Source organism: Candida pseudojiufengensis (genome assembly GCF_024610245.1).
Source record: "Candida pseudojiufengensis strain CBS 10847 chromosome Unknown scaffold12, whole genome shotgun sequence".
In the NCBI taxonomy this organism is placed as follows: Eukaryota; Fungi; Ascomycota; class Pichiomycetes; order Serinales; family Debaryomycetaceae; genus Lodderomyces; species Lodderomyces pseudojiufengensis.
Genome location: NW_026261538.1, coordinates 21987 through 49747, shown reverse-complemented (window position 1 = coordinate 49747; position 27761 = coordinate 21987). Strand labels below are relative to the sequence as shown.

Sequence of the window (27761 nt, the reverse complement as noted above, 5' to 3'; positions counted from 1 at the left end):
TACTAATTAAAAAAAAAAATAAAAATTAGAAAAAGCAATTTTTTTTTTTTAAAAAATTTTTTTTTTTTTTTTTTTTTTTTGTCTTGAATATCTTTATGTCTGATACAGATAAAGCATGCAACATGCAAGATTCAATCCTCCGACTAAGAATGATCCCAACCAACCTAGAGTATCAGCTAATCATGCTAGTTTAACGATTGGATCAACTGGTGTTAACAAAAGAATTGGATCAACAATTACTGTCAGTCGTAAAAACAATCATAGTATAGAGAAAAAACAAGAACAACCTTTGCAACCAACAATACAGGCAGAAGAAAAACCAATACAAGTTAACTTATGGTTTCATGAAATACGTACTACTCCTGAAGACATATTGATAGATTCTAATGCATTTCCTGGAGGACTTCAACCAGGTCAAATTTTGGAGTTAACAAGTTTAGAACAACCTGTAAAACGACTAGTCTTTAAGATAACTCAAAAGAATATAAGAGAACAGAATGATACTCCAGAATTAAAACCACTGGATAGAAAATCCCAATTATCATTAATGTCAAATCCATTTCAAAAATTACTAGATTTAGCTCCTAGAAGTTTAGTCTCTATAAAAAAATTAATCAAATTAGATTCAGTCGCAATTGATTCAATGGAAATATTCATAAAGGATGTTAATTTATCCAGAGATGCTATGTGGCAATTTAGCTCCTCTCTAGTGGGTGGTTGTTGTTATACCGAACAACGATTATCATACTTAAACAATAGAATAGGGATTGTTAAATATATGTATAAAAATGGTAAAAAGATCTTCTCCGGATATATTGATAAAGAAACTAAGATCATATATAGGAGTGAAAGTGCTAAACTTACAGTGCTAATTCAATTATCAAGAGAAATGTGGAATTTTGAAGAAAACGGAGAAATTATGTTTCATAAATTAGTTAACAACTTGTTTCCTAAAATTTTTAGAAGATGGAGAGATAAAGGAACTCATCATTCAATAACAATTGTTTTATTTACAAGTATTGATCTTACAGATATACCATGGACTCATTTGGTTCCCGGAGAACGACCGCCTCAAAGACGTGACTTTTTTAGGGTTGTAGTTGATCAAGTTAATATTATGCATTGGGATAGAATAATGGCGAATTTAAGGTTAGAATTTGCAAATTTTAAAAGAGATTGTATGTTAAGTAAAGATGAAGATATGACTTATCTGATGCCTGGTCAAACTTTACCTTCTATTAAGGGTAATATATTAGAAGCAGTTAATGTTGGATTAGTTTTATTAAATGATAGATTTCGAAATACTGATTTAAAACATTCTTTAAGTCATTTTATGTTAATTACACCAGGTACTGGATTATTTGATGTTGATTTCAATTTATTATTAGAAACTAGTAGGAAAATTTCAAGTATTGATACAAGTTTAGACATTATTTGTCTTAGTCAACCACCATTACATGTTACTCCATTATTTAGATTCCTTAGAGATGGAAAAGTATGTCATTGTGTACCTATATGGTGTGACGTTTCATTTTACAAAGATAGATCTGACGATAATCAATGGATTCCAAGATGCAAAATCTATGAATTACAAATGATGGGAGTTATGGAAAATGAAGCGAGTGATGCAAGAATATCCAGGTTACATGTAAATACTGATTTAAATGAAGTTATGGATAAATATGATGAATCTATTTTTAAACCAATACGACGAAGGGAAAAAATTGAGTTTAAAAACCAAGAAGTGGAAGAAATAGAAGAACCAAAATTCAAAGCTCCAGCAATTAAAGATTCAAAAGCTACACTTTCATTAATTTTTAATAATCAAACTTCATTATTACCTGCAAATAGTTCAACTACCACTCAATCAGCTTCAGGTGTTGTTGCTCATGCAACTGAAGCTTCAGCTTTATCCAAATTATATAATATTAACAAATTTAGTGAAGATAAAATTTCAACTTCACCAACACCGTCAATTGCTCCATCTACAAGACTCATTGAAAGTTATAGAAAAGATTCAGGATCACCTAGAATTATAAAAGGGGAAACTTTATTTACAAGAAAACAACCAGATGAACGAAGAAAAAGTTCTGAAAAATATAGAGACAAATTACCTTCATTAACTGAACCTGTAAAAGATTTACCGTATAGTAATTTTTGGATTGAAATTTGTAACCCCTCCAGAGAAATTACAAATAATATTTTACAAAAAGCTCCAATTAGTAGATGGAGTAATCTATTCCCAGTTAAAATTCAAAGAAAATTAATTAAATGGAGATCATTTCAAGCTCCTGCTTCTTTACCGACCGCAACAGGAGTTTTTCCAACTCAACAACAGTTACAAAAGGATTATACTTTCCAAAACTATTCAGTTTATCTCAATAGTGAAAATTATTTAGAATTGAAAAGTTCAGCTGATTTAATGAGAGAAATGATACAACTAAGATTAATGTTAGGTTTTCAAATATGTTATGGTGATAGAGTTTATAAAGCAGAATTAGAAAGAAAACCTTCAGGTAATGCTGATTCAATTATAAAATATTTTCCAAAAGATTATTTAGGTTCAATTATTTATTTATCATTAGATGATGAAATTCATAGAATTCATTGTGATTATAATGGTAATTTGAATGTTCAACTTTATCGAAAAACAGAAGAATCAGAAAATGATCCCAAAAAAATAACATTAGGTCAAAGAAAACCTCAACCTTATTTCCCATTAATTAGAACAAGATATGCTGATGAATATACTCCAGCTCAAGTTGATGCTATAGCTGCTCAACCACAAAAATATAATTGGAATCAATTTGATCAACTTTTAGCTGGATTTGATGATGCAATGCCAGAAGATAAAAAAGAATTTCATAAAATGAAATTTGTTGTAATGCCCGCGGAAATACCCAAAAATGCTTATTATTTAAGCAATGAACATTTAAATGCAGAAGAAATTAGAGTTGAAGGCTTAAGAAAATTAATAGCAGTTATTGAAAAAGGAAAATCAAAGAGCCTAAAGACATCAAATGAAAGATATTCTGATGTTATATTTTATACTGGAAATTTATATGATTTTTTAACTCAAGAAGCTGAAAATTTTGATATTACTGGTAATCAACCTACTTTAATGATACCTGAAAATTTGAGATTTAATAAAAATATAAAATTACAAGAATTAGCTATTGAATTACAAAATACAGAAACTGGTTTAAATTTAACTGATAGAACTTGGCATTTTAAAATTCATTTACAATGTTTTATTGGAACTGAATTAGTTACTTGGTTAGTTGATTGTTTTGAAGATATAGATACAAGAGAAGAAGCAACAATTTATGGTCAAAGTTTAATGAATAAAGGATTATTTAAACATGTTGAACTGAGACATGGTTTCATTGATGGTTATTATTTTTATGAATTTGAAGAAGAATATTTTGAAAAAATTGATAAACCAAATAAAAATTCTTGGTTTAAAAAAGATGGATCAATAACTCCTAAAAGTAATACATCCCCCAAGATTCAACCTGGTTTAGAAAATGGATTAAGTAAAATTACATCATCTCAAAATTTAAGTACAATATCTGAATCATCATCTGTTGAGAGAAAAAGAAAAAAATTTATATTATCAAGATCAATTAAATTTGATGTTGATCCATTAAAAAAATCTTATAGACCTGAATTAATAACTGTTCATTTTGATAGAGTTCATAATCCTGAACATTGTTATCATATTAGAATTCAATGGCTTAATACTACTAATAAATTTGTTGAAGATACTATAACTGCATGGTCAAGATTATGTCAAAGACATGGTTTAAAATTAGTTGAAACTCCATGGAAAGAATTATGTGCAATACCAAAATTAAGTCCTTTCCATTCATTTGTTGAAGTTAAATTAAATTTAAATCCATGGTATGATGAAGAATTTAATGATTCCAAGATTTTAAATTCAAATAAATATTATTATCATCTATATTTTTTAAAAAAATTGAATTTTTTATTAGATAATAGAGCAACATCATTCTTTCTGAAAGATAATATTGATATTACTTATAGTTGGGGCAAACCTTCTTTTCAATATGCTCAATTTATTCATAAAACTGGATTTTATATAGTTGAATTAAGAGATAATGGAGATTTTTTTTTAGCTCCAAATAATATGCATGTTACAAGAATTAATTCATCAATTTCACCAATTGGAGGAGGCGGTGGAGGAGATTATGAATCAAATACAAGAGCATTACATTTAGATTCTCAAAAAATTATGCTTAATTTTAGAGCTGCTTGTCAAAATGAAGAATTTTTAATAGAAGTATTTAGAGATGCAAAATATTCATGGAAAGAAAAATTTATTTCACAAATAAATTAGGAACTAAGAAAGTTAATTTGCTATTCTTTCTGCTATTTTTATAGTATCTGCTAATACACCATGTGCAGTAACTTCAGCACCAGCTCCAGCACCTTGTATAATTAATGGATTAGGATATCTATTAGTTTTTATAGATATAACATTATCACTTCCTTTTAACGAAGCAAATGGATGATCAAATGAATATTTCCCAATTTCAACTGATACTTTATTTGTAGATAAATCAATTTTTCCAACAAATCTTAAAACTTGATTATTATTAAATGCATCATCTTTAATTTTTTGAATTTCGGAATCATAATTTGATAATTGATTTAAAAATTCATTTGAACTTTCTACAGACTCTAATTGTTTTGGAATTAAACTTTCTATAGGAAATGAAGTTGGATTTTCAATTTCAAATCCAGAAATTCTTGCTAATATAGTAACTTTTCTTGCAACATCTAAACCATTTAAATCATCTCTTGGATCAGGTTCAGTATAACCTAATTCTTTTGCTTTTTTAACTATATCACTAAATTTAATATCAGATTTTTCTGTAGTTGAATATTCGTTAAAAATATATGATAAAGTACCAGAAAATATACCTTCAATTTTTTCAATTTTATCACCTGTTAAAATTAAATCCTTTAAAGGTCCAATAATTGGTAAACCTGCTCCAACAGTTGATTCATGATATATTAATCCTGAACCATCTTCTTCAGCAGTACGAAAAATATCATTCCAAATTTTTAAACTTGATGAAAAAGCTTTTTTATTTGGTGTTGCAATTGAAATTCCATTTTTTAAAAAATTTGAATAATAATTTGCTATTGATACATTTGATGTATTATCAATTAAAATAGTTGGCTTTGGGGAATTTTTTAAAAAAGCGACCAATTCATCTAAACTTAATAATGGTTGAGTTGTTTCTTGTTTATAATTTGATAAATTTATAGATTTATAATCTTTATTAAAAATTGCTTCTTTTGAATTTTTAGCTAAATATATTACATTAAATATGATTTTAGATTTTAAATTATTTAATTGATTAATATATGCTGAACCAACAACACCTGTTCCAATAATTGCTAAATTGACTGATTTTACCATGATTTTAGTTTGTAATTTGTTGTAAAATGAGGAACCTAATTGAGTTGAGTCGAAAAGAATTTTTTGAAAAATTTAAACCACAGTGGATCAATTTAACTTAGTCATGTCTGAGCTACCAATACCACTGAAAATATGGAGTATCAGTTTATGTCAGTTTATCAGCTTCTTACCACAATTTTTGGACAATAATTGCCCTTCATCTTCTCCCAAAATGATTAATTAAAAATGAGAGCTTGATTGTTTGAAATCTTACCAAATCTTTAGAAATTTAACCAATTGCCTATACAAAAAACAGACTCTCAGCCATATTGATTGTTGTTGCTTTATTTTACAGCTAAAACATTATGAACAAACTACTATGACATCTAGAATAATGGGTATAGATCAAGGATCCAGAGGCTACGAATTTGTTTAGACCCACTGCAAATGAAGAATTTGAGGACAATAAAGTTGAAGCATATATTTTTAAGTTGCCGTCCTGATTATATGCCAAATGAAATTGAAGATTTATGATTCTCAATAAACATCAAATAAAAGAACTTTTCACCTATCCAGAATTATAATTTAAAACGAATTGAGTTTCGTGACTAACCAGTTCTCTAAAAGAATGTGTAGAAAAATGGTGTCCATATAAAATTTGGTTACATTCTATGAATTTGTGTAATAATATGAAACAAAATCTAAGATCTTGATTCACTTAAATTAAAACCCCTTGTACTCACATACTATACTAATTTGATTCGTCTTCTTGTCTAGTATACAACTTGGAGAGACTTGACAAAAAAGAGTAATTTGTGTCTGGATAGACATTATGTTTAGGTTTTTAAAGAGACTTTTTCGCCATCAGAACGCTGCTCATTTCCTCTTGATGATTTCTCTTTTTAATTCCATCAGACCTGGCTTTCTTTCAAATATATCTTCAACTTGAAACAATAATTTTCCGTTTTACTAGCCGATACAAGCTTCACTCACAAACAAACGTTGAAAAAAGAGCTGTTTTGACGGAATTTTTTGTTTCAAGTAGATTTAAATGATGTACATCAATTGCGCAATTGGGAATAATAAATGTACGAAGAAAAAGAAATGTAACTTAGGAAGCTTTACCCATCAATTCTAATAATAAAAAGTCAAAATCATATGAGATATAGGAATCGAAGGCTATATCGATAGAGACGATAAGATTGCTTTCTCTGAGTAATTCGTATAGTTTGAAAAATAACGTGCAGTGTCATTGAAAAGTCTAAATGATAAATGATTGATCCTGACTAATATAAATTACAACGGTTGCTTCAATGGACCAAGACTAAAACCAATAAAAAATGTAAATCGTCTAAATTACAAGTTCCAATTCTAAGTATAGAAACATGAGATCTGGCTGTCCATTTGGTAGATCTTATACCATATTGTTCTAGATTAATTTTACTATGTTATACGATTGAAAGAATTATCACATGATAAAATAAAACTAACCTTACGAAAGAAGAAGAATTAAAAGAACAATAGCTTTATTGTTATTGTTATTGAGTAACCTTTCAATCTTAAACTCCGGAATAAGTAATAAGCATCATTTACTTTTCAAACCATCATTTTATTCGGACTAAATTTCATTATTATTATATATTACAATTGCCCCAAATTTAAAATAGTCTAATCAATAATTAATTTATTATATAAAAGATCTAAAATATTATTATTTATTTTAAACGAAGGAAAAACCCCATCTCATAATTATCAAAAAGTAACAGTATCAACCACTAGCTTACTAATGGATCCTGTAATTAATAATAATAACTCAAGAGTGGTACAAGAAATTGATGGGGAGATAGAAGAAAGCTGGAATGATTTATCATCACCAGATCTAACAACAGAAACTATTACACAAGATCAACAACTACAACCACATAGTACAATACGATCACGTCTAAGTAATAATACTAATGAAGAAGGAGGAATAAATAACACAAGTATAGAATCAATTGAATCAATAAACACTCCATCAATACAACAACAACAACAACAGCAGCAGTTACATCAATTACATCCTCAAGAACAACCAAAATGGCAAAAATGTACTATAAAAATATTAATATTAATAGGTTATACAATAACAACTATATTATTTTCAATTATAACATATTTACATTATTTTTTCATAAGATATAGTTATGATGAAGAAACTGCTATAAATATATTAGATGGAGTATTTAGAGCTCAAGAAAAATCTATTAATGATTATCATAAAAGACATCAACATGACAACCAAAATAATAGTCATAGAAATCTGTTGAATAATAATATTGAAAATATAATTAATGATAATGATCAACCTTTAGAATTAAATGATGGAATTAATCCACCAAGTTATCAATAATAATTTATTTTGAAAAGTGTATATTAAAAAAAACTAATAGATTGAAGTTTTTAATTATTGTTAGAGCCATATTTAAATGATTCAAGTGGTAATGCCACAAATCTCAGAAGAGAGGACATTTTGAAGCGGGTGTTGTACCCTTTGCTTCGATTGTTGTACCCTTTTTGTTCTGTTTTACCCTAGAGGAACGTGCTTGTTGTACTCTATGAGGCCTCGTTCCCTCAAACTCAATTGACTTCCGCTCATTGATCAAGGATCCAATATTAACAAACGAATGAAATTTCAAAATTGCAATCGAGTCGATTTTTATATAAATAAGTAAATACTTTAAACACTAATTTTAGAAACAGGTAATATAGACAAAACATTTATTAAATTATATATTAAATCTCTAAGTATACAACCAAATAAACTAATATTTACAAAATTTCAAACTCCACTCAATTTTATACTTCTTCTTCTCCCTTTTTGTTTCTCCTCCTTCAGTTTCTACCACTTTTATCCTCCTTCATTATGCTATATATTCAAAAATCAGATTTAATCTAAATCTTCTTCAGTTGGTTTCATTTCAGCAGGATTTTTATTTAATATACTTGAAATATTTTGAGTTGGAGCAATAGCAACCATCATAACAATTAATTCATAAACATCTTCAGGTACAGTTTTTTGATAAACACCCAAGATATCAGTTGGATTAGGATATACAGCTAAAGCTTTATAAAAACATATAGCAGCATCTAATGAATTACTTTTGGATTTTTGTTCACCAATAGCAACTTGTTCCATAAAAAATTGTTCTCTTTCATTTAAATCTGTTGGGATTGGGTTTTTTACTAAATCTTCCATTAATGCTGTTTTTACATTTTCTAATTTTGATTGTTTTGATTCATTTTCTTGTTTTTCTTTTAATTTTTTTTGTTTTAATTGATTTTTTTTTAATGATTTTCTAAAATTGGGTGAATTTCTACGTTGATAATCAAAGTATATGGCGTATCCTGTTATGGCTGTTGCTGCTACTGCTGTAATTGCTAAGATTTTAGATGTTGTTGACATGACTATTAAGAAAATTAAATGGATAATTGGTTGGTTAGTTGGTTGCAACTTGATATTATGATACACATTATAATTTTATTTTGTAAAGAGTGAGAAAAATAAAATTTAAAAATTTTAAGTGTCGCAAAAGTTAGATTTGTGTAATTAAACTTTAGGACACACAAAGCTACCAATTTTTGTATTTAAAAATTAATTTCAATGATTGGACCTAACAAATGTAAAGAAAAAAGTAAAACTAAGACATCAAAGAATCAAACATAAACCACCTATCTTAAACCAACACCATACCCATTAATCAGGTCAATTCATACCATCAACCACTATACACATATATATTTACAATCACACAATACATACACATACATAACTCGTCATAATGTCTGAACAAGGAATAATAGAGGTACCACATTTAAAATATCCAAATCCTTTAGCAAATTTTAGTAGAGGTATAGGATATCCACAATGGAAACCAATAGATACAAAAAAACAAGTATTTGAATTATTTAAATTTGGTTTTTATTCAACAGTTGGATCATATGCATTTTTATATATGTGGAAACGTACAACATTTAAATTAACTATCCCCATTTCGGCAATAACATTTATAACAGTTGCAAAAGGTATACAATCATCATTAGCAAATTTAAGAGAAAAAAATGATTGTTGGAATATATTTTGGGGATTAATTGGTTCAAATACTTTAATATTAAGTTTAGGGTTTAAAAATATGCCTCCAAGAACAAAAATTATTACAGGATTTTTAGGTACAACTGCAGCAACTATAATAGATAGAGCTTATTGGGCTCAATCTGCAAGTTCACCTGTTAAAAATGCTAAATATGATTTAAATCAATCAAATGAAAAATTAACAAAACAACAATTTTGGGATGTTTGGAATAGAAGACCTGCTACTGAAACTTTTCAAGATTTAAATGTCTTATCAACAGCTAGAGTGATTGAAGAAGAGAAATAAGAGTTAAGTAGAGTTCATAAATTAATGAAATGTGTATAACATTATTTATTTACAAGTCTCTTTAAAAAATTATTCTTAAATCTGTTTATATGGATATTCTAATTTTTTTAAACTTTTTAATTTCCATAATTTCTTTTTCTTTTTATTAACAACATGTTCAGCAAATACTTCTTCACAATATTTAGATTTCCATTTTCTAATAAATGAAGGATCCCATAATTCACTTGCAATCCCTAAATCTTTACAACATCTCATTAAAGCATTTGATTTACAACCTTCTAATGCTGTTGTAATTTTTTCCTCCCCGCCAAAATAATCTTGTTCTCCTCTTGCTATACTAATCAATCTACCATGACAAATTAATCCAAATTCTCTTGATATTTGAGATTTTGTTATATGACTTGATGTTCTTGGTACAAGCCCCCAACCTCCTGGTCCAAATGCTTTATTTAAAATTCTTCTATATTTTATTTCTGGTAAATATAATAAACCATCTGGTTTAATTTCAATATCTAAATCATCTATGGGAGCTAATAATATATCACTTATTTCTTTTGAAAAAGGTTTTGATCCTAATCCATGATATGAATCTGACCAATCTATAACTGCATTTGGAGTGGTGGTTGATTCTTTATTTAAATTTTCGATTGGTGAATCATTAAATGTTATTGATGATGGTATAGAATTACTTGATACTGGAGTATCTATTATTTCTGCATCTTCATCCTCTATTATTTTTTTAATTGGTTGTGATGATGATGATGAAGTTGTTGTATTAGAAGCTGCTTTAGTATAACGAGAATATAATCTTAACGTGTTAAAAACATTTACACGTCTTATTGGTTGTTGAAACGCGTATTTGATCATTATCTTGATTATAAAAGATTAGATTAGATTTGATTATCTGCAATAATTTTTTATAATTTTTGCGAGAGAAAAAGAATGAGAGAAAACAACAATTTTTATAACTTATACGTGTAAGTTAAAGATTTTAGTACACATTGAGTAAGTTAATACAGAAATCATTCTCAAAACAGAGACATGCATAACAATTCAAAGTGGAATTGAATGGCTAATGAGAAATGGATTGCCAGAACCAAATGATAAACCAGCTACATTTTTCGAAAGGTCAATAAGTATTTAAGAAGTGACAAAATTGAAAGGATACAGGTCCCAGTTATGCTAGATAATAGTAAATGTTGAACACAAAGGAAGCTGAATTTTTATGGAGAAAACAAATCTCTTGAAAGGTGGTGATATCATCATGACGTTTTAAAACTTTTGTTGTTATTTGAAAATTTTGTTTCATTTGTTTCCAGCATTTACTATTTTGGTATTACATTTTGAAACTTGTTCATACTTTCATAGACAGTCCAATTCAGATGTTGAGTTGCTATAAACAATCCATTGAAAAAAGCAGAAGCAAAATTTCAATTATGCTGGTCAATAGTAGATGTTGAACACAAACGAAGCTACATTTTGAAAGATGGAACAAAACTCTTGAAAGGTGGTGATATCATCCTGACCTTTTGAAACTTTTGTTTCAATCATTAAGATGTCGCTTCATTTGTCTCCAGCATCTACTATTTGAAATTACATTTTGAAACTTGTTTATGCTTTCGGAGACAATCAATTTAGATGTTGAGTGAGCCATAAAAATTCCTAAAGAAAAGCTGAAGCAAAATCATCAAATTAATTTTATGATGCTAACAGAGCAGAAACAGATGGAAAAAATAAAACTTGATTGATATTAAAGAACTTGAAAAGATTAAGGATCGATATCAATTTCTGAGGAGAGATGAAGGGAATTGATGTTAAATCATTCATTCTCGGTTATATTGGTGTTGATTTGAAGAACAAGCTAAGTATAATCGCTTCAAGAATAAAGAGTCATCATAAGGAAAGATCTAAATCTTTCAAAAGGTTGCAAAACTTCTTCTATCCTTTTTAGTTGTAGACATTAGAGGCAAGTGATTGGTAGTCATCGAAATTGGTAATGTTAGTGTGCTCTTTGATTCATGACCAATAGGAAGCTCACTGACATTTGCAGTTTCCATAATTACCAACCACTTCTTCTAAACGTATATAATGTATGTGTATATACCTTACAGAAAAGAAACTCTAACAGATCAAATAATTTATCAAACATTCAGAGAACAGAACTAAAAACACAATTAAAACTTTTCTAAATCATTAAATTCATAAATAAATAGCTATTAATAAATAAAACTGATGCAAATCATTACATATTAAATCTTTGAAAATATTCAAAATCATATAAACTTTTCCTTAATGGATCAGACATTTTAAACATTGAAGTTAATTCATGATAAGCTTCATTGGTGGATAAATTAAAATTTGATAATTGTAAAGAATAATCAAACATAAATTTTTTTTCATTATTATGAAAATTTGTTAATTTTTGAGTTAGATAATATTCTATTAATATATCATTATTAAGCTCAAGAAGTTTTAATTTTTGATCATTATCCATTTTCTTGATAAGTTCTATTAATTTTTCTTTTTCATTTTCTTTTGTTTTTGAATAATATTGATCTTCTTTGAAAATGGTTTTTATCTTTGATTCTTGTAACCATAATCTTAAACATGGTACAAAATAATAACCATTATAATAATATGATCTTGTTCCTCCTGAATATTCATTATTTAACATTGACATAATATCATTAGGAACATATACGGGAACTCCTCCAATCATTGAATAATGTAATGGACTTATTTTTTCAAATGTTAACCAATGTTTTCTTCTATCCATATATAATTCAATAGATTCTCCTTTTTTTTGTTTTGTTTTTATATAACTATCATATTCTGGTGGTGGATTAGCATTATTTATACCAATTCCAGTTATATCAATATATGTACCTGTATCAATATCTATAAATCTTGCATCTATATGATTATCTTTTGATGCTATATCTCTATGATGTAAAAAAGTTGAACAATCTATAAGATATTTTCCATATCCTTCATTTATATCTTCCACCACCAAAGTCATATTATAATTTGATGATAATCTATTTAATTCTGAACTTGGCATTTGAATATCAATATCAATATCAAATGGAAACATTAATCCATCCCAATACCAACTTAATAAAGGTCCATGAGCAATCCAACTTATTATACCTTTTTCTTCAGCAAATCTAAACCAATTTCTTAATAATCTATCTAATATAATTTGTTCTCTTATTTCTAATTGTTGTAAATTCCATGAATCATCTTTTATATATCTTAATGCTCCATTAAAAAATCTCCATTCATAATGCCAACCAGCATCTTGATTTGATTTATCTTTTCTTAATGTTGCTAATTTATAATATGTTGGTTCTTTTAGCACTGAGTATTTGTTTGCTAATTTTAAACCATTATAATGATTGAATTCTTTTCTTGTTAATTTATTATCTTTTATAGTTTGTGGATCATATTTTAATTCATTTGTTATTGCATTATCAATTTTTTTTAATCTTGATTCATATTCACTTATTTGTTCATCTATTGATTCTTGATTATAATGAAAAGAATCTTTATCTAAATATAGCATTCTTGATGAATTTGTGGAGGTTTGTCTTGTTATTTGTCTCATTTTGTATATATCATCTTCTAATTTTAAAGGTCTTGATGGGATAGTTTCAATTAATGAGTTATATTCAATTTGAGGATTTAATGTGACTACTTCAGAAGCTGATAAATTATTTCTATTTAAATAAGTTTCAAATAATTCAGTTCTAACAAGTCTCTGCCTCTTATTTGATATTTGAGTTTCATAAGTTCCATTTTTTGTTAAAAATATAATTGAATTTGGTAATTCTTGATTTGTTAATAAATGACCTTTACCTTGTAACATAACTTCTAAATGATGAGCTTTATTCATTGGACTTGTTTTTACAATAAATCCTGGTAAATCTTCAATTTTTAAACCAATTTCTTCAATTTCTTCATCATTTAAATCAATTAAATTTTTACACCATCCAGGATATTTTGTTTTTTTATTTGCTTTTGATTGTAAATCTTGACATGTTCTTTTTTCGTCAATGGGTTTTAAAATTTCTTCATTAAGCATAGTTAAATCTACCCAATCTTCCCATGCAAATGGCATTTGAATTAAATGGTCTTTTGATTGTTCATTGTTAGGATTTTTCGTGGAAAGTTGATATTTTAATTCATTTAGGAATATAGATAGTATAAAATTTGGTTCATAAAATAATTCAGATCTATAAAACCAAGATTCATTTTTTTGAATGTTTTCGTTGTTTAGTAGTATTTGTTGATGTTGTAGTGGATCTTCCTCTTCTATAGGTAAATAATGTTTTGGTTTTATATCAATACTCACATGTTCGGGCACTGTATTAGCTAACCGATATTGATTATCATTATTTAATTTAACTTTATTTAGTAAATAACTTATTTTTTCATTTGTATTTAATAAATGATAATCTAAATTTTTATTAAATTCAATTAAATCATCTGTTTTATAATTTATTGATGATGAATGATCTTTTGCTAATTTTACTAAATAATCTTCTTGTAATTGATAATATTTTTTAAAATAAAATAAATTTATAAATAGTATTATTAAAAATATACTTCGTAGTAGTTTTAATTCTATCATATATGTATGTGTGGGGTGAATATATGTGTGTTTGAAGTGGTAAATGGTGGTTGTAAATGAAATCGAGATAAAGAAAGTTGGTTGTAAAAATATAAAAATTTTGGTTGTAAATATTATTTATTGATGATATTATGTATGATAGTTAAATTCGTATATATTAAAACAATTAGTGTCGTGTGACAATAAAATTGCTTTTGTGTCTTAGTTTTTGTTAATGTCTCGAAACTATTTTGACAAAGAGGATCTTGATTTATTTTAGTCAAAAATGGTTACGAGTTTTAAAAGGCTCAAAAGAGGCTTATATCTTCTATTTTTTGACATATTTAAGTGAAGGAGTACGTAGTTGTAGCTGTAGAGTGGCACTATGGTTAGGAAAGAAAGTAGAAGTACCTGGCCACAAGTTATAAGCCAGGATTATAGATATCGGCTTGATTAATATAGATTTGAATAATTCCGTTCTGAAATGCAAACGGAAAAAAATTGAAAATTTAAATCTAAACAATTAGACTAGTTTTGAAAAAAAAAAAATCTCATTGCGCTTAAATGAAATTTTTCGTTTGTGTGAAATGTCAATAGTCAAATTTCGTTTAATAAGAAAACGTAAACAGTAATAAAAGGGACCAGGTGACAAAACCTTATTTCTTTATCGGGATGGATGTAAAGGGAGACATTGTCAGATGATTTATTGTACACCCTCGGTTGAGAATCTTACTGAAATTGTTAACCAAGATCTGATTAAATAGTGTGATGAGATTCATGATAACTCTTGAAATTTCAAAATATATATTTCAGTCTCTGTAAGATGATAAGAAATAAATAAAAAAAAAAGCAATCTTAATGTCACTAAACAATGTTTTTTAACCGCCATGAATACCCTAAAATTAGTGGCATATTAAATTTTTTTTTATTGTTTCACCAAAATGATTAGCGCGAGAAGTGTGAGACATCTTAGTGCGAAGATCGACGTAGATTTAATGCGAGAAAACTTTAGTCTTATAACGAATCTTCGTGTCATGTCATTAATTAAATTAATTGTTCATCCGTAGTTTGTGGTACTTAAAATTTTCATTTTGAGTATCAAATCTTGTGATACTTTTCACTTCTATATCTTAATCTACTTCAAAACATCGTAATCAACTTACATTCATTTACAAATCTAGTTAACACCTATTTATTAAGCTCAAGTCATTCTCATTTATCTATTCATTCACACAAATAACTACTGACATACTTTTCAACCATACACATACAAGATCTACAAATCATATGAAATATACACACATATAGCCAATGAATAAAAAATTACAACAACATGGTATTATACTATCTAATAAAAGAAAACTACTACTTATATCATTTATATTAATAATAATTATAAATACAATATGTATACCAATTTTTATAAAAAAATCAAAATCATTATCACCAAAAAAGTTATTTAAGTTTAAGAATAAGAACAAGAGTAAGAGTAAACAAATACTACAAAAACCAATCTTAAAACCTGCTCCAAACCATAAAAATGAATTTCATCAAGGTTTAGGTGGTGGATTTTCATTAGATGACATACCACAAGTTATTGAAGTACCTGAAAGTTCAACTACAACAACTACAACAACAAACACAGAACCAACTACAATACCAGAAACAGCTGAAGATAAAATAGAACAATTACTTCAAAATGTCCCAAATGATCCAAAACATTGGTTAACAAATACAGAATTAACTAATCATAAAATCCAAATTAAAAAAGATGAATTTTTAAAAGAAAATTGGATAAACAAACCTGCAATATTTTATGATCCAAGATTTACATTATCTTTATATTTATCAGATATAAAAAATCAATATCTCACCAAAAATCCAACAAATGATATATCAAAAAAACATGAAATTGTCATCCCATTTGCATGGCAAGATTGGGTAGATTTAACAATGCTTAATCAAGAATTAATAAAACCTCATAAAAAAAGAAAAAATTGTGAATATATGAAATCTTTTCATCATATTCCTACAAAAATTCAAGATTATTGTATAAACAATTTTGATATAATGAAAGATGATTTAGATTTAATGAATTTATCATCAATTGATTTTGTACCTGGTTTTGCAGTTAAAAAATCTCCAACAAATAAAGCATCAAATGAAGTTAGAATGTTAGAAGGAAAATCTCATTTATTAACTTATGCTTCAAATCCTTTATCAATAATATTTTTAAGTGAAAATGGTACATATGAAGCTCAAATTGATGGGAAACAACGTATTGTTGATGGTTCATTATTTGAAAATTATTTATCTAGAGAAGGGAAAATTGATGATGAAATTATTGAATTAGATCCAGTTAAAGAGTTTAATAATCTTGTTAGTGATGTAAATCCTGAACCATCCATAAATAAAATTCAACCTACTGAAATATATTTACCTGAATCATCATTTGATTATCAACAAGATAAAATAGATTTTCAAATAAAAGAATTTGAAAAAAGAATTAACAAAATGAATTCATTAATTCATAATGAATTAAATTTTGATTTAAGTGAGATAAATAACCTCAAGTTAACAAGATTTGAAAAACAATATTATGATGGTTTAAAAATTACCAAAAAAATAAATAATAATAATAAAAAAGAACATACATATTTTAGAATGGCAAGATTAAATTTTGGTAATTCTGAAAATGATCATGATGCAGGATGGCATTATGAATGGAGATTTTTTAATGGTGCATTAAGATTCTTAAAATCTGGTTGGTCAATTGAAGAACTACAAATTAGAGAATCAATATTATTAGATAGAATATTAAGAAATTGGTTTAAATTTTCTCAACAAAAGGGAATAATAAGTTGGATTGCTCATGGCCCTTTATTAGCTTGGTATTGGAATTCATTATTATTTCCATTTGATGAAGATATTGATATTCAAATGCCAGCAAATGAATTAATTAAATTTTGTAAAACTTATAATCAAACTTTGGTAGTGGAAGATATAAATGAAGGTTATGGAAAATATTTTATTGATTGTTCAACTTTTATTCATCATAGATCAAAATCTTATAAAGAAAATCATATAGATGCAAGATTTATAGATATTGATACTGGTTCATATATTGATATTACAGGATTAGGAGTAAGTAATGAAATTCTACCATCAAGATATGATTCAATTTTGGAGCAAAATTTTTTACAAGGTAAAACTTCAACTATTTATAATTGTCGTTTCCCACATTTTTATTCATTTGAAGAAATTTCTCCATTGAGATTAACAAAATTAGGTGATATACCAGTATATATCCCCAATAATTTAGAAGAAATTTTAAAAATGGAATATGGTGAAAAAGGTTTAAAAAATTATTCATATGGTGGATTTATATTTGTTGATAAATTAAATTTATGGATTGAAGAATCAAAATTAAAATTTTTAAAATCACTGCTTGAAGATTCAATGATTGATATAGTTCAAAATTTATCAGAAGATGAAATTTTAGAAATACTAATTCGTAATCCAGATATTTTATCAGAATATTATATAACTCACAACGCTACAAACTTTCATAAACAAGAATTAGAAATGATGTTTAATTTACCAAATGGTACGCAAACAAATATGAAAGATATTGGTTCAATGTTTTCAAAAGATGAAATTTCTTTAAATAATGATTATCATCAACTACTCCAACTGAATACAAAATTTAATAAACCTTTAAGAAAATCTATTTTTAATTATGAAAAATTTGATAGAATTTTACATCATAATGATTAGACTTTACAAAACAATATATATATGTAACTATAATAATTTAGATAATAGATTAATTAATAAATAATGTATGTAATTATAGAAATTTTGGTGAAGTCTCTAATTCTATTTTCTAGATGTTTGTAAAATCGAATTTTAAAAGCTGAATACCGATATTTAATGACTTTATATTCTATACTATAATATGAACGTAAGAATATTTAACTATTGTGTAGTCTATTTGATATTATTGTAATTTGTAAAACTATATTTTTTGAGAAGTAATTTACAAAAGCATTTAACTGAAACACAAATGATAACAACAGTTCTTGAGTGAAAACTATACCATGTCCTGGTGCAGCATTCATTGAAGACACGAAAGGATTACGAAAGAGGCTGAACTTTTATTGAAAATGGTCCTAGAACAACTAACTAGAGCCCAACAATCATGGTTAAAAGCACCATGTTATGATTGTTTTGCTTTTAACTTGAACTGTAGGACTCTTGTGAGAACTTTGTCACGCGTGTCAAGTTCTTTTTACATCGATTAATATTGGTTCCTTTGATTGGTACACCATAAATTAGACGATGAAATTCTGAAACGTTGTATGGTAGCGTGTAGATAATTCAATCTAAAAATCAAATTAAATAATTACTGAAAGAAATTAAAAATAATACAACAAATTTATCAAAACACTCACTATCAAATTCACCAAAACAAACTATTACACCTATTTATATTCACTCAAATTTCATGGTTAGAGATAAGGATGGATCTATTTCTTAAATTACCAGTTGAATTATGGGTCCTAATCATCAAATATATAAATGATAAATCAAAAATTGAGGAATTAATATCAATCCCAGTTTTACAAAATTATGCTTTACAAGCAAGGTTTTCCAAGTATCAACTTTTCGCTTTACACGCAAGGGTTTTCAAGTATCAACCTGCTGATTTTATGCAAATACTCGCTGATGGCTCATTAAAAGATCTAGAAGAACTATATGAATTATACAATTTCAAACCTTCGAGAATAGTCATAGAAGCAAATAAAATGAATGAGTTATTAGAATTAAAAGAAGAACCCGTGGACTCACAAAATGAATCTTCAGTTGAAATTAGAAATATGAATCAATACCGTCATGCTGAATTTGAACTTTTAATTACAAATAGCATGCATGTGGACTTGGAACTAATTTTAAAAGACTTTAATGTGGTGGGGGTTCATTTGTTTAAAGATACATTGTTTAAAGATACTCCATTGGAAGTAACGCTTGAAGAGTTAAAAGCATTCCAGATTTATTTGCAAAGGATTCAATATAGTAAAATAAACATTTTGACAACAATTTATCACAATTTTTTTGTGGCTAAATTTCCTACATCTTTAAGAAAATTAACATTAAATATTTATGGTGATGAGAATGTTGATGTAAATTTGAGAGATTTACAATGTCTTGAATATTTCGAATGTAAATTTATGTCAGGGGTGGAATCGTTGGATGCTCTTCAATTATCTAGCACGATCAAATTCATTAAGTTTAGCTTCTGTGGCTTTAAAACCTTGGGAAACTTGAGAAAATACAATTGTTTGCGAACCATTGAAATTTTTTGTTGTTGGAATTTATATAATATTATCAAATGCTTTTTTCCTAATTCATTAGAAACTTTAATATTAAATCCTTCTTACCATCAATCCGATATCACTAAATTGCATGATTTTGTTAAAGAAGGAATAAACAAAGAATTTGAAATATCAGATTTCACAAGCGAAGGGAATTCTTTTCTTCTTGGATCCAATTTTAAACTTCCCTTGAATACAAAAACTTTGAAGATTGATGGAGAATCATATGGAGAATCCAATAGTATTGAGTTGGGGGGTAACCTTTGCTTGAAAACCCTTCACACTTTGGAGCTTTGTGAAATTCAAAACCTTGATCTAATCGATCTTTTTGCATCATTACCAGAACACATGATAGACCTCAAAATTATTGCTTGTGAAATATTAAAAGTCGATAAGTGTTTAAATCATCCTTACGTCCAGCAATTTTGTTTCTCATACAACACAGTGTCAAATATTTTTCAAATAAATTTAAAGGAACTGACAAATTTAAATCATTTTGAGATCGGATGGAACGCTTTGGCTGCACCTGACAATAAAGAGGAAAAGCTCGATCCCGCATGGTTTTTAATAAATGAGCATAATGTTTTTGAAGGAGCCAGCGGACACCCAAATAAAAAGAGGAAAGTATTTGAAATGACTAATACATTGCAAATCAATAACTTTGATATTACACATTTGGATTTGAGTAAATCCCATTCTAGAATTTTTGACATTTCGGTAGTCAACAACTCGAATAGCAGAATTCAACTTCCTTCACAAATTTGTATTAAAAGCTGCACAAGATTAAAGGTTTTAATATTGAAAGGGTTGAGTATTCAAGTGATAGATTTGAACAATTTTCCTTGTTCTTTAGAAGCACTAACAATCACAGGATTAAAGTTGATACAATTGAAAGGTGAGTTCAGTAATTTAAATCAATTAAGGTATTTGAATTTTGGTGATAATGGAATTAGTTACTCAATGTTGACCGCCCAAAAGTTTCCATCGACTTTGGAAGAATTAGCTTTATCCGGATACAAGGTTGAACATTTATCTTGTCTAAAAATAGATAATTGTATCAACATGAAAACCTTACAATTGATAAAAGTAGATGAACTGCAGAAACTTAATGGTGCAGATGAATTAAAAGAGTTGTTCATCAAATTAGTTGGTATTGGGCAATCTAGCCGTGCTCTTGTTAGAGCGTATGAAACCGAGTTCGTGATATGGGTCACTTATGGGAGGAAAAATTTAGACGACTTCTCTTGGATTCACAACTAAATTGAAATTTGAAAATTAATTCGTAATAGTTTTTGTAAACATAATTTCAATTGATTGTAGTACATTTCTTCAAAACCTCTTTATGGCTATTATTTCACATCTTTGGATTGACATACACTAACAGGATGTAGAAACAAACTATGGATTTAAAATCTCTTCAATAACTTCTATAAATTGATCTGGTAATTGCTGAACTGTTGACTCCTAAAAAGAAGTAGATCTTTTAACAAATGGTAAAACGGAGCATGACCAAAAACGTGAAAGAGATGATGCTGGTGATTTGCTTAAACTCTAGCTCGCCGGTCTGATTAAGAGGATCAAAAACTAAACAATCTTGTTTCGAAATAATGGAAACCCCATTTTGGCTGAAAACTTTCCCAAATATATCTTCCGCAGCTCTTCAACGTCATTATGGTTATGTTAACTCGGTAAATACCTATATGAATTTGAAGTGAAATTTAAAACCTTGAAAACAGCTAACTATCGAAAGATATGCTTGACTCGAAACATTTCACTCCCTAATGGCCAGTCTTATCAACCTACTTATCTGCTTGCCAAATAGTATTACGATATCAGTTACTTTTTGAAAAATCCGTTGCTGAATGAATTTGTCGTTATTTCGTAATTGATTTATAAAATCTAATTCTCCAATTCAAATTTCCAAGCTAATCATTGAATTGTTAATAGTCGGTTTTTCAAAAGTACAAAGGAACAGCCAGTCTTTTTCGAATAGTTTTATCATTCAGGGGAGGAGTTCAAATAATAATTGAACAAGGAAATCCAAAAGATGGTAATTGTCTGACCAAAATGATTTATTGCGGAACAAAAAAATCCCAGTACTACTAAGCAGCTAGACTCAATTCGAGAATATCAGAGAGATCTCAATAGAACATTGGAGATCATTCTTGTCAATACAAAATAAATATCAATGACCGTAAGGAAAATTTCAGCGTTTTCTTCGTTTGTTTGTATTAAGCTATTGTAGCTACATAAAACAATATTATCATTCGTGGAAAAAGGTTTCTTGTAACTGTCGTGATTTAACATAAAGGAACGATAGCACCGAGATTGTCCTTATGCTTTTCTTTGTGATTCATGGGGCGGTCGAGCAAAACAATCTCCACTGTGCTTGGTAAAATATTGCCTGTGAAGTTTTTTGATATATGCTTCAACGATATCTCCAGTACTATTCTCTTGGTTAACTCTATATAATTCATGACGACCTACAATCTTCCTTCACCATTTGATGTTTTATACTCATCTTTTCAAGGATCGATAAATTCCATGATATCAATCGCTAGCATATTTTTAGATGGGTATTTGGAAGCACCAATTATGATATTAGAATTCAAAGAATATACAGAAAAACTTATAAATAATATGATTAAATTGGTTGAAAATTTAAAACAAATAAGAATCAAACATATATTAATATAAAACAAATGACTTTGAGAAATTATATATAAAAATTTTTCAAAGAAGAAATGATTGCAAATTTTTATTATCTTTTAATTGATCTATTTTCAAATAACTTGATCTTTATTCTTAATCATAGAATCTCTTGATTCTTTTTTTCGCACTTTTTTAAACTTAATTTTTTTATTTTTTCTTGTGCGAACTTTTACCCCCTAAATGTTCTCGCTCGCAATTTTTTTACCCGTTAAAAAAATTTAATTAATTTTGCAACTTTAACTTCTTAGACTTCTTTAAATCAGTTGAAACACAATCAATTGCGACTAAACTAGAACTTTAGAATAATGTATAAGGCATATACAATACCAGGGATAAAACCCAATATAGTTAATAATATTGAAACTTTGAAAGTTAGTATTTGGTTCATCAATTGGTAGCGCGCAATTAGTTACTGCGGTACGGATGTGTGCGGTACGGATGTTGTGTTTTTGTTAGCGCTTTGAAAAGGTTAAATTAACATACTAAATAATGGTGATGTACAACCAACTTCAAGGAACTAAAAATAGTGAAAGTTAGTAATCATGATAATCCATAATATCATCAATGAATAAAAAAGTCACATACAACACCTAATGGAGGAAATATAATAGCAAAAAAGATTTTAATGATATCTGAACAAGTAAAAGGCATTATTGGTGATTGATTTAATTTGACGATTTGAATATAAATTAGGAATCAAAAATTTAAGAAAATTAAAATCTAAGGAAAGAAAGAAGGAAATTTGATTAGTTATATACTGCTACAAAGTTTTGAATTCAAAAGATATTAAACTTTAAGTTTTTAGTAAATTTGTTTGGAATGTTAAAAAATAGATCTATTTTTATTTTAACATTGCTGTTGTATGCGGCTATACTCTTTGTATTCATTTTTAAGGTTATGTGAATCAATTTTAGGTTTATTTAGGTTTTACCTTTGTTAGTATGAATTACTTTGCCTAGTTATAAAATTTTTTTAAATGACGATTAAGGGAGTAAAATAAGTAGTGCAATAACTTGATTGCTATACATTTAAAACTTAGTGATCATTATACAAATCTATCCTAACCATGCCAAGTATACAAGTTGACGAGATACTTGAGGAGATTAAATAGAAGAATACGAAATGAAGAGAATGTTAAAGTTTAAATTATTGGATTCTTTAATTACTAATTTTTTAAGCCTAGTTTTATATTTTTATTGTTTTTTCAGATATGAAATACTCCATTGAATTTTGAAGCAATTTAAGATTTAAACTTAGTTAAATTAGTTACCCCAATGATAAATAAGTTTTAAAAATCAGTTACCAATTAATGCTTAGTATAAAATAATAGTCATCGAGAAATCGAGTAAATTTTAGAAATATATTCTCTATAGAATTACCCCTTTTGAAAATGATGTAATCAGAGGACCATAACCTTCTTTTTCAGTTAAACAAATAATTTTTTATAGAAAACGTTGAATTGCTGCACCACTTATGTACATTTTATATACAATAGTTAATTTCTATTGTTGTTTGTGTATTTGTTGTTATCTACTTTTGTACTAATAGCCTATATAATTATTGGTGGGTACCTTAATTTGAATGATCTTCAATTACCGACTTTTATTTAAGAAATTATTTTACTCGGAGTTTTTAATTTGCTTAATAATATTATTAATTTTATTGTTTGCTCATTTGAATTTGAAACATGTCATGTCTTATCATTTTTTGCAATTTGAAACATCATCACGAAAATGATTTCAATTTTACAAATTTGTGAATCACTGATAAAGTTATTGCTGATTGTAAAAATACGGTAGTAAATACTTGGTTTAAAGCTAAAAGCCAATCATATTTTTGAAATCCGCAAGAACCGAATCGGTATTTTCACAAATTATTAATCATTATGATGCTGTCTTATGGAAGAATGATATTATTATACATGACCTGAATCAAAATATTGAGCTTAAGATGATATGAGATTATGAATAGTAGGCACAAATATTTTAATTGGCCCAAGTTGCCCAAATAATTCAATCCAATATCATCGAAAATTTCTTTGTATCATAATCCCGCATCTGTGCTAATTCTAGTACAACAAATTCACAAGCTTTTGAACTTTTAGTTCAGTTTTTTTTGACCGTTGGTTCATATACTAAAAGTTCAAAAGCATGTGAATTCATTGCCCAAGATTGAAAATTATTATTTGAAGATACTGCGCATCCATTAATACTTTTCCTATCTTATTCAAAAACCATTTATTGCTATAATGAGTCTTGCCTTTTGTTTTATTCATACCATCATCAATACCTTTTCTTGAATATTTTATACAATGCAGTAAATGTTTATAACCAGCAACACAAGGATTATGCTTTTTAAACATGTGCATCATTAGCATATTCGACAATTGGGAATTTGATTAACCAATCTTGTTCATTTATATCAACGAAAGCATGGATTAATCATATTGAAGTTCGACTTGTTTTATCCGCTTGACTGTCAAATTAATATCATTACTATGTTATTCCATTGGCAAACCTAGTTGCTGGTATTGAGCACAAAAAATTTTAACAATCCAACTCCTGATTGATATAATTGTATACCTACGTCATCTAATAATTCATCTTTCACTTTCTCCTACTTCAGTTGACTTCTCCTAAATAATATCATAGTCTTAAAGTCTTCTTCAATATCCATAATCTTAAATTTTTATACTTAGTTGGTCTTGCTGTGGATTTTAAAATTTTGACACGTTGGTTTCATCTCCATCTAACTCAAATTTTTTTAATAAAATTTTGATAAATTTTTTAAACTAAAAAATACCCTCCATTTATTTTAATAAATTTAATTCTATGACACCCTTTAATAGGACCATGACTAAAATCTAAACAAGTGGTCGATTAATCATGAAAATCTGTAACATTAAATCTGTAAAATTGGTTGAATTTGTACAAAGTTAATCATCAACATAAAGTGCAAAAATTAATTCAAATTCATTTTTTCCATAAATAATCCCGCTTTCAAATCACATTCTTCCAATCCCATATTTTAAAATATATATGAGTCTACCATAAGCAACTAGATTGTTTCAAACCATATAAAGCCTTTTTTCAATAGCCAAGATATTGATTTAATTCAATTATATCCTTTTGATGGCTTAACATAAGGTTGTTCATTCTCATTTCAGTGGAGAATTTAGATAAACTGTACTGATATCTAAACGTGTAACTTCTAAGTCCAATCTGACTCCATTATTAGAAGTAAAACATATAGACATCTTACTGCCTATCTAAATGCTTCACTCAATTATTTCAATATCAGTTGAACTATTTTAGTTAATCCTGTAACTGGTGAACTAATTCTTGGTGAATTATAATCTATGAATGCATTTTGTATAAAACATTGACCTATATTAACGTGCTTTATAAGTATTCCTTTTGCTGTGTCTTATTATGTTTATTCACCCATGTAGTTGATTGTATATTTGCTAAGTGTATCAGAGCCAATGTTAAATAAATTTATTAGATCTAATAATTTCTTTCTCCCTTTCGTCTTAATTTCACTCGGTCTTACAGCACCGATAGATTCAAGGATACCGTACAAAATGCTATGATAGAACTTCATTCTAACCTTGAAACTATGTTCAAATAATGCTATTACGATTTGTTTAAAAACCCATTATATTAAACATGTCTATTACTTAAATTTATATATATACATATCTGTCTCTACAATAATTCATCTAATCTAGCAGCAGGATTTGATTCAATAAAATCTAATGAAACTTTATGACCTAATAATTCTCTTATATTTGAAACACCATATTTTATCATTGTTGGTCTTTCTAATGATAAACCCCAACCTAAAACTCTTAAATTTTTAGGTAATCCCATAGTTTCTAACATTTCTGGTCTAAACATTCCTGAATTTCCAATTTCAACCCATTTTTTTAAACCTTTATGATATGCAAAAATTTCTAATGATGGTTCAGTATATGGATTATAAGCAGCTTTAAATCTTAAATTATCAACACCCATTTTACCAAAAAAATCATCCATAAATCCAATTAAATCACCTAATGTAATATCATAACCTGCTATAACTCCTTCAACTTGATGAAATTCAGCTAAATGAGTTGCATCAACTGCTTCATTTCTAAAAACTCTATCTATTGAAAATAATCTTGTTGGTTTTGGATTTTCAGCTAATTTTTTTAACATTGCTGCTGAAATTGCTGTTGTATGAGTACGTAATACCATACGTAAACTTTCTTCTGATTTCCAAGGATATCTATAACCAATAGATTCATATTTACCATCTTGATGTACTTGTTTAACATTTTCCCAATATTCTTTATCTTCAGGTTCTTTTGCAACTTTAGGATCTTTTAAATAAAAAGTATCTTGTAAATCTCTTGCAGGATGTTGTTGAGGTACAAATAAAGTATCAAAATTCCAAAAACCAGATTCTACATATTGATTAGAATCCATTTCAGTAAAACCCATTGCAAAAAAGATATCTCTAAATTCTTGACGAACTTTCATTAAAGGATGTAATGCTCCTGATTGAGGTATTATACCAAATGAATTAAAATTATAATCTTTAAATTGTGAATTTTTCCAATTTCCATTTTGAATCATATCAGAAGTTATATCAGTTTCTAAATTTTTAATTTCTAATGAGAATTTATCACCCTTTTGAATTTCATATCCTATAATTTTAGTTAAATTAATTAATTTTCTTTTTTTCAATTCTGTTAAAATTGATTTATTTGATAATTTTCCTGTTTTTTGTATTTCTTTTAAATCTATCAATACTTCATCTTTTGGTAATTCTTTAACTTCAGCAATTAATTTATTTCCATCTTTTTTTAACCATTTATTTTTAAAAGCTTTACCTTGTCCTATAATACCTGTTGAACCTAATTTTGTTTTTAAATCATTTAAAGTTAAACCTTCCAATTGTGCTTTTAATACTTCATCAACAACTTGTATTTCTGGAGTTGCTCCTGCTTTTAAATAATCTTCTGCTTCTTTTGTAAGTATCCAATGATCAGTTTCTATTTTATTAAATTTAATCATTTCTCTTGACCAAAGAGAACTTAAATTTGCATGTAATTCATTGGGATTTATTTTAGAAAGTTGTGAATTATTTAATGAGTTTGGTATTTCACCTTCTTTATCTAATAGCTGAAGGATCTCAAGTTGTAATTGTGACATTGTAGGTGGTGGTTG

General features: G+C 27.4%; 10 protein-coding genes across 10 annotated transcripts; 5 read left to right on the top strand and 5 right to left on the bottom strand. All coding sequences in view use genetic code 12, as the record gives it.

Annotated features, from left to right (window-relative positions):
• Nucleotides 1-115: 115 nt before the first annotated feature.
• Nucleotides 116-4360, top strand: IML1 (Iml1p; the record flags this gene model as incomplete). The annotated part of the gene is made up of 1 exon (XM_051759515.1): nt 116-4360. The coding sequence occupies one exon, from the start codon at nt 116-118 to the stop codon at nt 4358-4360; it is 4245 nt and encodes a 1414-aa protein (XP_051612555.1).
• Nucleotides 4361-4372: 12 nt separating this feature from the next.
• HOM6 (homoserine dehydrogenase) lies at nt 4373-5452 on the bottom strand (the record flags this gene model as incomplete). The annotated part of the gene is made up of 1 exon (XM_051759514.1): nt 4373-5452. The coding sequence occupies one exon, from the start codon at nt 5450-5452 to the stop codon at nt 4373-4375; it is 1080 nt and encodes a 359-aa protein (XP_051612554.1).
• A 1765-nt stretch (nt 5453-7217) lies between these two features.
• Nucleotides 7218-7823, top strand: KGF55_004593 (uncharacterized protein; the record flags this gene model as incomplete). The annotated part of the gene is made up of 1 exon (XM_051759513.1): nt 7218-7823. The coding sequence occupies one exon, from the start codon at nt 7218-7220 to the stop codon at nt 7821-7823; it is 606 nt and encodes a 201-aa protein (XP_051612553.1).
• A 537-nt stretch (nt 7824-8360) lies between these two features.
• On the bottom strand, nt 8361-8876 carry TOM20 (Tom20p; the record flags this gene model as incomplete). The annotated part of the gene is made up of 1 exon (XM_051759512.1): nt 8361-8876. One exon carries the CDS (start codon nt 8874-8876, stop codon nt 8361-8363), a length of 516 nt encoding a protein of 171 aa, XP_051612552.1.
• A 376-nt stretch (nt 8877-9252) lies between these two features.
• On the top strand, nt 9253-9849 carry KGF55_004591 (uncharacterized protein; the record flags this gene model as incomplete). The annotated part of the gene is made up of 1 exon (XM_051759511.1): nt 9253-9849. The coding sequence occupies one exon, from the start codon at nt 9253-9255 to the stop codon at nt 9847-9849; it is 597 nt and encodes a 198-aa protein (XP_051612551.1).
• A 75-nt stretch (nt 9850-9924) lies between these two features.
• Nucleotides 9925-10716, bottom strand: MGM101 (Mgm101p; the record flags this gene model as incomplete). The annotated part of the gene is made up of 1 exon (XM_051759510.1): nt 9925-10716. One exon carries the CDS (start codon nt 10714-10716, stop codon nt 9925-9927), a length of 792 nt encoding a protein of 263 aa, XP_051612550.1.
• Nucleotides 10717-12091: 1375 nt separating this feature from the next.
• Nucleotides 12092-14482, bottom strand: KGF55_004589 (uncharacterized protein; the record flags this gene model as incomplete). The annotated part of the gene is made up of 1 exon (XM_051759509.1): nt 12092-14482. One exon carries the CDS (start codon nt 14480-14482, stop codon nt 12092-12094), a length of 2391 nt encoding a protein of 796 aa, XP_051612549.1.
• Nucleotides 14483-15772: 1290 nt separating this feature from the next.
• Nucleotides 15773-18238, top strand: KGF55_004588 (uncharacterized protein; the record flags this gene model as incomplete). The annotated part of the gene is made up of 1 exon (XM_051759508.1): nt 15773-18238. One exon carries the CDS (start codon nt 15773-15775, stop codon nt 18236-18238), a length of 2466 nt encoding a protein of 821 aa, XP_051612548.1.
• A 746-nt stretch (nt 18239-18984) lies between these two features.
• KGF55_004587 (uncharacterized protein) lies at nt 18985-21096 on the top strand (the record flags this gene model as incomplete). Its single annotated transcript, XM_051759507.1, has 1 exon — nt 18985-21096. One exon carries the CDS (start codon nt 18985-18987, stop codon nt 21094-21096), a length of 2112 nt encoding a protein of 703 aa, XP_051612547.1.
• Nucleotides 21097-26255: 5159 nt separating this feature from the next.
• Nucleotides 26256-27746, bottom strand: FRS2 (phenylalanine--tRNA ligase subunit alpha; the record flags this gene model as incomplete). Its single annotated transcript, XM_051759505.1, has 1 exon — nt 26256-27746. The coding sequence occupies one exon, from the start codon at nt 27744-27746 to the stop codon at nt 26256-26258; it is 1491 nt and encodes a 496-aa protein (XP_051612546.1).
• Between the last annotated feature and the right edge of the window lie 15 nt (nt 27747-27761).